Source organism: Phyllostomus hastatus, unplaced genomic scaffold, assembly GCF_019186645.2.
Source record: "Phyllostomus hastatus isolate PE091 unplaced genomic scaffold, TTU_PhHast_1.1 phas_contig_1, whole genome shotgun sequence".
NCBI classification, from domain to species: domain Eukaryota; kingdom Metazoa; phylum Chordata; class Mammalia; order Chiroptera; family Phyllostomidae; genus Phyllostomus; species Phyllostomus hastatus.
The window spans coordinates 247690-260598 of NW_025333498.1; the positions used below are offsets into that span (position 1 = coordinate 247690).

The 12909-nt window shown below is 39.6% G+C and overlaps 1 protein-coding gene across 5 annotated transcripts in view; it reads left to right on the forward strand.

The window, feature by feature from the left end:
* HECW2 (HECT, C2 and WW domain containing E3 ubiquitin protein ligase 2) overlaps window positions 1–12909 on the forward strand; it is a 348558-nt gene that overhangs the window by 235510 nt on the left and 100139 nt on the right. For all 5 annotated transcript variants that reach the window (XM_045844433.1, XM_045844343.1, XM_045844520.1 and 2 more), the window contains one exon: window positions 250–374. In XM_045844433.1, the coding sequence (XP_045700389.1) occupies window positions 250–374 (125 nt within the window). The remainder of the gene's footprint in view (window positions 1–249; window positions 375–12909) is intronic.

Genomic DNA, 12909 nt, shown 5'->3' on the forward strand with positions numbered 1-12909 from the left:
GTGGAAAAAGATTGAGTCTGGTCACTCAAAACATATAAGGATGCATTCAAATGTGTATAGTGGTTACAGATATTCAATTCCATTTTAGTGTAACTAAGAGCAGTCAGGGTTTATGCATGAATTTACATCAAAGATGGAAGTATTGGGGGGATAAAACAATGATGCAGGTGTGCACCGGTGGAAGGGAATGGGTTTGCTTCTGCCATGCGGAACGCTCTCCCTGAAGCCTCTGTGCTCTGCCTTGTCCAGATCTCCGCCGGGAGAGCGTCCTGCCCCACTCTACCTCCAGATCCAGGCTCACGTTGCTGTTACAGTCCCCGCCTGTGAAGTTCCTCATCAGCCCGGAGTTCTTCACCGTGCTGCATTCTAACCCCGTGAGTAGCAAGTCTGAAAAGTGTGTGATGAAAAAGCAACAGGCCCTAGGAAACCAACCTCACGGTGTAATAATGGTCAGAATGACAGCTAATGGGTAGTATACTAAGTGTGTTCAAGGCACTGTGTTAGCACTATACATGTTTTGACCCATTTGTCCAAACAAACTTATGAATTGGGTAAAAATTCTATTTTTTTATAATTATGTTGCTTCTTGTAATTTTTTAAAAGATTTTGTTTATTTATTTATTTTTAGAGAGCAGGGAAGGAAGGGAGAAAGAGAGGGAGAGAGACATCAATGTGTGGTTGTCTCTCACTCACCTCCTACTGGGGACCTTGCCTACAATGCAGGCGTGTGCCCTGACTGGGAATTGCACTGAGGACCCTTTACTTCGCAGGCCGGCACTCAATCCACTGAGCCACACCAGCCAGGGAAAAATTCTGTGTTTTTTTTCAATGAAGAAATTGAGGCATAGAGAGATTAAATAATACCCCCAAGGTTATACAGCTACTCAGTGGTGTCATTGAGGTTAAAATGTTAGAGATATTGACTGCAGAGTCTGTGCTTTTAATGCCACCTTATTTTGCCTGTACAAAAATAACTAAGTATCTGAGCACCGACAGTGGAAGTGGTCAGATTGGGCTTTGAGACTGTTGCACACGCTTCTCAAAAGGAAAAAAGAATATGCAATTGATGTGTTGCTGCAATCTGAATAATAAATTAATAGAGAAAGCAATATTTGAAAGATGTATGAAGTTTGTATGGAAGATCAGAGTTTTTTATTGTTTTTGAGGGGTGGGAGGAAAGACATAGCAATGTGATTAGGATGAAGTAGATTTAAATTTCCTTCCTTTTACTAATGTGCCTATTCTTTAAAAGGCCTTCTCATTTGTGATTTCACTGTTACAGGCCTGAAAATATTAGTCTGGGCTAAAAAAAATATTCTGTTAACCAGAAGATTATAAGAAACTTTAGCCTTTTAAACATTGTTCTCAACAGAGAGAAATTATTTCGACTCTCTTCTTTACGTATTTGCTTTCATTTTCTCTAGCTCTGACCTTTGACCAAAATTCTACCCTTTTCCTCATCTCGGTTCCTTAACCAAGAAACTCCTCACAACCTCCCCCCACCCCCACCATTAAATTCTCATGACAGCCAGTTTTTCTAACTCTACTCATAAGCCCACCTGTTCCCTACACTTATTTTGAAATCACAGGCTGGAGTGGGAAGTTTTTTTACTCAGAAAACGTTGACCTCCTGGAGGCAGCCACACCTGTGACGGCCCCGCGGGACTGTGAAAACTGGCATGTGCCCGTTGTGCCAGGGTGCGGCATGCCAGTTCATGAAAACATTTCTAGAAAAAGAAAAAGAGGATGTTTTGAAAATATTATCTAATTTATGCTAACACTTTTGTGAAGAAAAAATTAGAGTGTGATCGAAAAAGTTTGCATTTCTTTGTGATGTGAGTCTTAAGTTCCCTCACGGAATAAATAGTGGACATCGGTTGCTAAAAGTGTAGTAGGAGGCTGTCCTAGGTGGAGGAAATGCATGAGCAAAACAGAAGTGAAAAGTATGTTCCATGTGCATCATGAGTATTTCATTCATCCAATAAATATTACTGAGAATATGACTTTTACTAGGAACTATGGTGGATAGGGAATAAGATAAAGTTCTTATCCTATCATAGAGAGAATAAGGACAACTTTAGAAAGGTGGTTATAGAATGCTTCTGGGAGAAATAGTTTTGAGTAGAAACGTAAGAGATGAGAAATCTCTTGATTTCTCAAGAGAAACCGTGGGGAAAGGCAGGGGAAGCTCATTTCGAGCAACAGAAACAGCCAGGGCAGGGCACCGAGACTCTGAGAAGAGCAGAGCGGCTGCTGTGTGTGATGGAAAATGGGGGGGGGTGTGACATGGTACTAGTCTGGAAAGTCAGCAAGACCCTGATCACAGATCTGGCTGTGGGGGGTGGCAAGGAATTTGGATGTTACTCTGGGATCAGTGGGAAGCCACCATGCTTCAGTGTGGAATCTGGAGAAAGACAAGAGTGAAAGCAGGTGATGAAAATGAAGGCTTCTCCTTGGCCCAGGGGAAGACCGTGATGACTGAACCATGATGTTGGAGCTGAAGGGAAATGTGTGGATTTGAGAGATATTTTGAAGGTAGAATCGGTAAGACTTGCTGAAAATTGATTGTTAGGGAAGAAATAAGAATGCTGTTAGTGCTTTGGTTTGACAAAGGATCTAATCTTGCTGGATGAGTGGTGCTAATGTGGGGGTACACGGCTTTCAATGTGACTAAGTATGAGGGAGACCCAAAGAAAGAGGTTGAGTTTCTGGAAGGTGTTCTAGACGGAACTCAGTGGGCAAAGGGGGATTACTCTACAAGTCTCTGAGGGCTGAGACAGTGCCTTGCTGAACATGGTAATTAGAGCAAGGTTGTCTCAGCTGCACATGGAGTAGGGGAAACACTCGCCATACAAGTCCACCCATATATAGTCCATTTATCGTGGCATGAGTTGACAAGAACCTGGGCTTGGAATTAAGGAAATAGAGAAGAAGGGTTGAGTGGGAGAGGAGTCCCAGGCAGTGAGCTGGCAAGATTTGGTGAGTAAATAGACTAGAAACTGAAGATGACTCTGAGTGTTAAGGGTAATTGCAGGGAGCAGGGGGGTGGGTAGAGATGGAAGTTGGTATGGGGGAATAAGTGGTAATGGAAAAAATACAACAAAAATGAACTATTAAAATAGAGAAATAATAAACAATAATACATAATTCATGAATAATAAAAGGAAAATTGGAATGAGAAAATTGGGAATGGAAGAACATATTGAATTTAACAAAATGGATTACATGCTTTAGGGAAAATAGAGTAGACTCTAGGGAAAAGTAGAAGTCAGCATAGGCCTATCACCAGGGGCTGTAGGTGAGGTTATTTGTGTGTACATATTTATTGATGTTAATGTATTCAGTCGTCTTTCATTGGCTTTGCTTTATAAGTATAGCATCTGTCTGGCTTTACTGCTCATTATCGCATGGTTTATAGGTTTAGCTTGGAACAGAGAAGACATGGAAGGAAGGTGAGCAATGAATAGCATAGTAGCTGTCCTCACATTCATGCAAGAGGATTAGAGTCACCATTGATTCCCTATTACATGCTAGGCACTGTGCGAAGCCCTTGAGAAGCAAAAACAATTGTGGGTCCTGGGATCCGAGACTTGAAAACATTCCGGTGCGATGAGCAGCTATGACTGCAGGATGGAAGGCTGTAGAAAATACCCTGCTGGAGTGAGTGACTAACTCCAGGTGGAAGGCTCATAGGAAAAGCTGTAGGTGGATTTGCATTTAAGATAGTTTTTAAAGGTTGATTAGGAACTTGCCCTAGAAATGCAAAAGGCCGGGACATATTTGGTAGAAGGAGCGTTTGCAAAGTGAGAGATTCATGAAATTGCATGGCTGTCTTAATAATTACTACAAAGTAACTGAAACTGGATTATTAGTATAGCAAGTTGGTGTTGCTGGTGTGTTGAAAGCATAGGACACTAGTGAAGGTCAGATTTGATCCTGGGAAGGCTATAGGCTTTGAAGCCAGGTTATAGGAACCTAGCCTCACGGGTGGGACAATTCTAGGAGATGGTGGCTGACCCGCAAGGAAAAATGAGTTAACATTTAGAATTGTCACTCTGACAGAAAGTATCATGCTGCAGTAGAGAAAACTTTGTACTGGCGGTCAGATAAAATGCGTTTTCCTTTTTTGTTCGTCCATTTGTTCATTCAACCGGGATGTATTACACACCTGTGACTTGCCTGGTGCAGTCTAGACTCTGTGGGTAGAGGGGTAAACAAGACAGAGTGGGATAAAGGTGACAAAGCCGTGAACAAGAAGAGACAACTCGGACAGTTGCAATGTGGCACAGGGCAATTGGAACAGTATAGGTGACTAGGCTAGAGTGACTGGCAGACAAGTTACTGGAGGCAGTGGCTTTGGAGCGGGTGGATGGGAGCCATATTCAAGCTGTTGTAAAGTATCAAGAAGCCAGTAAGGTAAAGTCTGGAAGCAGAACCTTCCTTGCCAAGGCAGAGCAAAGGCAAGGGGGCATGTGCAAGTTTGACGTGGTGCATGGTAAGGTCAGAGACGTGAGCTGGCTTCAGAATGCAAGGCTTGTATGTTCCTGCAAGGGCTGTATTCCAAGTGGACTTGACTCTGTATGGACATCCTATAGGGATATTGTTGTGATTTTTAAAAGCTTCTCCCAGCTGCTCTGCGGAGAATGGGGTTTAGATGGCGAGATTGGCATCAGGGAGACAAGTGGAAAGAGCCTGTGCATAGAAGGAGCTTGGACTGGTGCAGGAGAAGCAGAGATGGTGACCAGTGGATGGTTATAGGACATATTTTGAAGATAACACTGACGTTTTTGCTAATAGGTTAGAATATAGGGATGAGAAAGAGAAGGACCTCAAGGAAGAGCTACTGATTGGGTGGTAGTGTTGAGGGGTTTGCTACTAAATATTTAACCAACCTGCTTTCTGGGGGGAAAATGTGTGTGTGTGTGTGTGTGTGTGTGTGTGTGTGTGTGTGTGTGTATACATATGTATGTATATATATTCATACATGTATAATATAAATTTACTGATGTAAAGGATGTGTAGCATACAGTTTACAACTAATAAAATATATACAGGATGCATTTGTTGATCTTTGCTGAACTCTTGTATCAGCATTCCCTCTGCAGTTGTAACTGATGAATCAGGGTACTTCCAACATGAACATTGTCGTTTCTGCTAACAAGTGAGACAACAGTGAAACAAGGGAGGCAATGTCAGAACTTTACATTCCTCTGTAAACAAGGCCAGCCCCTTCTCTGTTAAGCCAGATAATAGGTTTTAAATGCTGGACTTAGATTTCTTCATTTTGTGTGTGTATAGTATATTTGTTTTGGAACAGTATGACTTGAGGTTTAGTCTGTATTATTGGCATATTGTTTTCTCCACCAGCTTCTTAGCTTTAGACATTATGTACAGAAAAAGACAGTAAATTTCTTCTGTAAAGGGACAGTGAGTAAATATTCTCAGCTTTCAGGCCATGAACATGTTAAATGAGTGGACATGGCTGTATTCCAGCGAAACTTTGCAAACAGAGCCAGCCCAAGCATGGGCCTAGACTTCAGCTACTCCTAGTCTGGAAACCCACGAGGTGATGTCAAGGCTTGGTTAGCATTTACTGATTGCTATAGTGTTAATTCTCCCACAGTGGCCAATTTCAAGCTACTAATATGACCTCGCTAAGCACTGAGTTCTAACTTCTCTATATGGGCTTGTCTGCACAAGTTCCTTATCACTTATACACATGTTTCGACTAGAGGCCAGATGAATAGTCATTGACTTATGGTAAAAGGCTGCTTTTTTTTTGCCATTGAATTTATTGGGGTGACATTGGTTAAGAAAATTATATAGATTTCTATTATATAGGTGCCAATTCTACAATACATCACCTGTGTATTGTATTATGTGTTCATCACCGGAAGTCAGGTCTCCTTTGATCGTCTTTTTCCCCCTTTTACCCTCTTCTGCCTCCTCCACATCCCTTTTCCTCTGGGGATCACCATACTGTTGTGATTCTTTTTTTTTTTTGCTTAATCCCTTGACCTTTTTCACCCAGCTGCCTCTCCCTCTGACAGCTGTCAGTCTGTTCTCTGTATCTATGAGTCTGTTTCTATTTTGTCTGCTAGTTTAGTTCCTGAGACTCTACACATACAGGGGGAAACCCCCCCAAAAGGGAATTATCTTCTGGGGGGCAGGCCCCTTGTAGTACAGGATCCCCCATCAGGTGAGTGTTCTAGCAACCCAGCTGTATCAGTGTACAAGCTGGCATTGTTGTGAGAGGCTGTGTTTAGCTTCAGTGAATTTTTTTTGAAGACTTTCAGCACATTAGCCCATTTCATGATGGGTGGTCTATGAGTGCATCTGTCCATACCATGCTGAGTGTTCAGCAGTTTGGGACCAAAAACAGCATCGTCCTCATGCCATATTCACCTGATCTCACTCTGAGAGACTTTTTTTTTTGTTTCTCTGGACAAAAAAGCCCTCAAAGGGAAACGTCGTGCCGATGTGGAAGAGGTGAAACAAAAACCAGTAGAAGCACTAGAAGGCATTGAAATTGATGAGTTCAAAAACTGTTGAGCAGTGGAAAAAAGGTCTCAGTAGGTGTATTGCATCAAATGGAGATTACTTTGTGAGTGACTGAAGTTTAAATGTAAGAATAAATACACAATTTTTTACAAATAAATTCTGTTCATTGGGGGGTCCCCACAAGTGAAATCATATAGTATTTGCCTTTCACTGACTGGCTTATTTCACTTGGCATAACATTCTCCAGATCTATCCATGCTGCCACAAAAGGTAAGATTTCCTTCTTTTTACAGCCAAGTATTCCACTGTGTAAATGTGCCACAGCTCATTATCCACTTGCCTACTGATCGGCACTTGGACTGCCTCCGAATCCTGGTTATTGTAAAAAACACTGCAATGAACATAGGGTGGCATATATTCTTTTGAATTAGTGTTTTGGGTTTCTTTGTATATATTCCCCAAAGTGGGGTTACTGGGTCAAAAGGCAGATCCATTTTTAATTTTTTTAAGTTAACTCCATACTGTTTTCCGCAGTGGCTACACCAGTCTGCATTTCCACCAACAGTGCGCGAGGGTTCCCTTTTCTCCACATCCCTGCCAATATTTGTTTGCTGATTTATTGGTAATAGCCATTCTGACAAGTGTGAGGTGGTATTTCACTATGGTTTTAATTTGCATTTCTCTGACAATTAGTAACCTTGAACAGTTTTTCATATGTCCATTGGCCATTTGTATGTCCTCTTTGAAGAAGTGTCTATTTAGGTCCTTTGCTCATTTTTTTAAAGATTTTATTTATTTATTTTTAGAGAGTGGGGAAAGGGAAGGAGAAAGAAGGGGAGAGAAACATCAATGTGTGGTTGCTTCATGCACACCCTCTCCTGGGGACCTGACCTACAACCCAGGCATGTGCCCTGACTGAGAATCAAACCAACAACCATTATCGTTCACAGGCCTGCACTCAGTCTACTGAGCTACACCAGCCAGGGCCTTTTGCTCATTTTTTAATTGGATTGTTTTTTTGGTATTGAATTGTTTGAGTTCTTTATAAATTTTGGATATTAACACTTATCAGATGTATCGTTGGTGAATATGTTCTCCTCCTCAATGAGTTATCTTTTCATTTTGTTGATGGTTTCCTTTGCTTTTCAAAAACTTTTGAGTTTGATGTTGTCCCATTTGTTTGTTTTTTCTTTTGTTTCCCTAGCCCAAGGAGACATATCAGAAAAAATATTGCTATGAGAACTATCTGATATTTTACTGATTATGTTTTCTTCTAGGACCTTTATGGTTTTGCAACTTATGTTTAAGTCTTAAATCCATTTTGAGTTTATTCTTATGTATGGTTAAAGTTGGTCTACTTTCTCTTTTTTGCACATATCTTTCCAATTTTTCCAACACTGTTTATTGAATAGACTATCTTTATTCAATTGTATGTTTTTGTCTTCTTTACCTAATAGTAATTGACCATAAAGTTGTGAGTTTATTTCTGCGCTCTCTATTCTGTTCCAATGATCTGTGTGTTTGTTTTTATGCCCGTACCTTGCTGTTTTGATTACTAGGGCTGATTAGTATAACTTGATTAGTATAGCTTGGTACAAAGCGGCAGTTTTTAAATTTGGTAGACTTTTGTAAATAAATACAAATTTTTGGTTTCCAAACATTAGAGATTCTGGTGTGATAGGTGTAGAGTGTAGGTCCTCAGAGTCTTTCTTTCTTTTTTTAAGACCCCCTAAGTGATTCTGATGTAACTGGTATGTGACCTATATTTTGGGATTTCCAAGTATGAAGAGATGTTTCAATAAACGGCCTCATTACCTTTGTGATACCTGAATTCATCAGGACCTTTGGCAGCTAAGTTACTTTAACAGTGTGAACAGACTCAGGAGCTCTCAGGTTTGTTACCTGGCTTTCACGTTGTCTTTGGTTTTCCCTATTCTTTCCACGGGCGTGATTTTAAAACTTCTTTTGCTGGGAAGCCCATCTTGATTTCAAATAATTCTTTTTTAAAGCATTTTAATTGTTTTCTTCTTTCTACCTGAACTGCATTCATTACTGACTTAAAAGTGACCCTAGCCATGCATCTCTGCATATCTTTAAGATTTAACTTCTGTTGGGTTTAAGAAGACTTTTTATCCTTATTTATGCATGGCAGGAATTACAGTAGCTGGACTTTTCTTTCTAGTGGTCCCAAGGTATAACTTTATGTGGATAAGTCAGCCAGTTTTTGGCAAAGGGCATTACTTCCTGGAATTTTTTTCCCTAGATTAGCAGAAAATATTACAAAACAAACTTTTGTTTTGTCTCCTTATTTTAAGTTTATTTTCAAGCCTTTTTTTTTGCTTGAATTATTTATGACCTAAGTGTTCCAATAAATCCTGTATTTATATTATTGAAAATATTCAGTATACAAAAGGAGTATATTAATTTAAAAACTTTCCTAATTCTTTTTTTATGATTTGAAGATATCAGTTTATGTTATAAGCTAGTCATAAAAGATTGATTTCATGTAGCAGTAGTTTACCTAATCATCTTTATTGGAAAGAACAAAATTAAGTAGATTATGTGGTTGTTACAACTCTAAAGGAAAACTTGAGAAACAATTTTTTTTTTCTGTTTTGCATTTTGGCTGCTTTAAGATATATTCTACTGCCCTCTGTTGGTTGTTTTCAGATTTCTTCCAAAACTGTCCTGATAAACCATTTCTCCTGAAAACTCAAGATTTAATTGTTAGTGCCATGTCTTTTGTGCCTGTTTTTGTCTAATAATTGTCTTACATAAATGTGTTCATTATATGCAGCTGAATAATGTTCCTAACATACATGTTAAAGAATTATTACTCTGGCTTTTAAACAACTCTTGAAATATATTAATTCCATCATATAATCTTTTTAGTGCTTAATAAAGAAAGTATTGTTCCAAAAATATAAATAAATTGTTGCAAGTCAAGAATTCCTGCTATTAAAAACTAGATCAGTGGAGAATTTACAGTTAGTTTGGTCAATAAGTTAAATTTTCCCTCCATTTTACTCCTTAGCTAGATGAGAACAATGTAAAATCCCTGTATTAAAAATATAGACAAGCCACATAAGATAAAAATAAAGACAGGCTGTGCAAGAAAGAGCTGTTTTCATATCCTAGCACACAATGTTACTTGATTCTGTGTATAGTAAATTTCTTTAATGAGTAATGTATGCAGTGCTCACATCTGTGTCCGCATGTGAGAGACATTTGCTGTAGATGCGGTGGTATTTTTCAAGTGTGAATTCAGAATACCTGTTCTTCATGAAGGATTTTTGAAATATGAAAGATAGGTTTTGCGTAGCAGTAATGTACTTACCTGTGTTATTGAACAGAACAGAATTAGATGGAATCAAGAGCAGGCCAGGTCATCCCTGACATACAGTCATCATAAAACAAACAAACAAACAAACAAACAAACAAACATCCCTACCACAGACTGTAGCCTGCCACACGCTGCCACAGAAAGAATTGGCTTGATGAATAAGACCTGAATGTTTACATGTAATTTTCTTATTCTGCTGCTAAATGGCAATTATATTCCCCTCAGTTTCTTTCAATATTTTTCACTTCTAACATCTCAACCATTTAACTAAAAAAACACATTAAGCTCTAAGGCAGGGATATCCAACCTTTTGGCATCTCTGGGCCACACTGGAAGAAGAGGAGTTGTCTTGGGCCACACTTTAAATACACTGTGACACATAATCACAAAAAAAAACCCTCATAATATTTTAAGTAAATTTAAGATTTTGTGTTGGGCTGCATTTAAGATTTTGTGTTGGGTTGGTTACAGCTATCCCGGGTCGCATGCAACCCATGGGCTGCTGGTTGGACACCCTGCTAAGGAGTGTTATTTTAAGAAATCTTCACACACACACAAAAATTCAGGTGATCATTCATTCAGCCATCAAGCATTTATTTCCTGCTAGGAAGGCAAGAATCAACCAAGAGGAAGGTTGGGAATGGGAGTTTGGGAATCGAGAAGGAGCAACTAAAATCACGCTTTAAATCACATCAATGGAAAACAAAACTCGTGCCATTTAAGGATCACTCAAGGGGCTCTGTCGACTGTTAATAGCTGCCAACTGGCCTTAGGTGCAGCCCCTTACCAGTGAGATCATTCAATGTGTTGTCATGAGACTACACTGAGAAACAAGTCCCGTTTGCCCTTCCTGAATCTACTTTTGTTTCAGGTTGAAAATCATATTTCTTTGCTGCATCTTTTCCTATAAGACCAAAAAAGAATAACCCCAACACTGAAAAGAATCTTCACCCAGTTAGAGCCACTAACCCCCAGAAAGAATAAATGCCTCTTCTCTCTTAACCCACAGCTGCGTCACTGTCAGCTTGCATGAAGACAGGGCTCTTTCGAGCTGCTTCCACCTGTTGAGTGTGTCTTGCTCTTTGGGCCCCTCTCACTCTTAGCTCTGCTAGTTCTGCAGTGTGTTTCAGTATTTTCACTGCCCCTGTGGCCTTTGTTTTCCAAGCTCCACTTTCTGCCTTCAGCGAACCTCTTCCTCCCACCTTCCCCTATAATTTTCCTTCCCCATCCTTTTGAGTGGTCAGGCTGTGCTCACCTCTGTATCCTCAGGGTTTTTAGTTCAGGGCTTAGCACATAATTAGTGAAAGGTTCTGAGACCCTTCTTCAGTTCATAGAAAGTGGGATTCTGGCCCAAGATCTTCAAAGACCTTAAAGTAGAAAATAATTTTACTACTATCATTTATCTGTTAGAAGTATTGTGGGTATAATCCCTTATATATTTGTTTTTTAGCTTTGTATTTTTATAGCTATTTTTACCTCTTTGTAGATATTTTACATCCTTATTCCATTTGATTTGAATCCTACACACTTAAGAAGAAAGCAGGACAGTTGTTATTATCCCATCCTACAGCTGAGCAAATTGAGGCAGAGATTAAATGGCCTTGTCCCTGTCCATGAGTGACAGGACTGTGACTAGTCTCTACACCGTAGTTCTGTACACTGTGGTTCTATGTTAGCTGGAGCTAGATGTCCTTTTAGAACCATATATAAAAAGATACACATGCAAACACTGAATAATATATGTAAATATTATTAAAAATAAAACAAACATATGTAAGTAAACATATATGTGGTTTCTTTATTAAAATGTAGCAGTCTGTGCCATGTTTCTGTTTTGCTAAAGTGTTTTATGAATGGGGACCCCAAACTCCCCAGAGTTTATTTATAAAAAGTTATATTTTTATTTTCACGAGTTTAAACTTCAGGCACTTTCAAAGTATTCTCCATTTGATGCAATACACCTATTGAGACATTTTTTTCACTGCTTAACAGTTTTTGAACTCGTCAATTTTGATGCCTTCTAATGCTTCTTTTGTTTTTGTTTCACCTCTTCCACATTAACAAAATGTTTCCCTTTGAGGATTTTTTCACTTGAGGCAACAACGAAATGTCTCCTGGGGTGAGACCAGGTGACTAGGGAGGGTGGAGCACTGGGGTCATGCCATTTTTGGTCAAAATCTGCTAACACTCAGTGCAGGGTGAGCCGGTGGGCTCGTAAACTACCCATCATGAAATGGGCAAATGTGTTGAGCCTTTAAAAAATATTCACTGAAGCTGAATGCAGCCTCTCACAAGAATGCCAGCTGGTACACTGATCGGTTCTTAGATCACTCACTTAGCGGAGAAAGCCTGTACTATAAGAGGTCTACCCTCTAGAAGATAATTCTGGTTTTTTTGGGGGTCCCCTCTCATACACAGGCTCTAAGAGTCATACATATATACAGACTTGTAAAACCAATGGTGCTAAACGTTGTTTGCTGGTTACTAATGAAAGAAATCTTTCTTGCACTTAATTTGCTTTGATAGATGCTTTTTGCAAAGATCAGTTGAACTTGGCACTATGTTACATGTCTCACTGAGTGGAGAGGAGAAAGATGAAAGGACGTAATTAGTTTTAAGACCAGTCTAAGACTCCTGTGCTTAAAGAGCTGTCCAACCCCAGGGAATTACTTCCAGCCTGAGGCTGGGACAGGTTCCTTCACCTAATTACTACTACTTCGTGTCCTAATGAAGTTCTGCTTCTTTTCTTTAGCAGAGCATTTCTGATGCTCTAGATAAAGAATCAGGATGTGGCCAATTTAGTTACTTTAATGGGGGGGGGGGCAGAAATGAGAGGATCAAGGGATACACCTATGCGGAGAAACAGTTAATGTAATGTTTTATCCGACAGAGTTATCCCACCATAATTTGTCTCCGAAGAGACTTATTAGGGAATATGACTTGAAAGCTCATTACCATTGCCTCCAGACAAGTTAGTGTGGTCTCAGGCCTCTGAGCTTGCAATGGCTTATGTGAAAATATATCAGCAGCATGGAGCCAAATGCAGAAAACAGATGCTTTGCTGA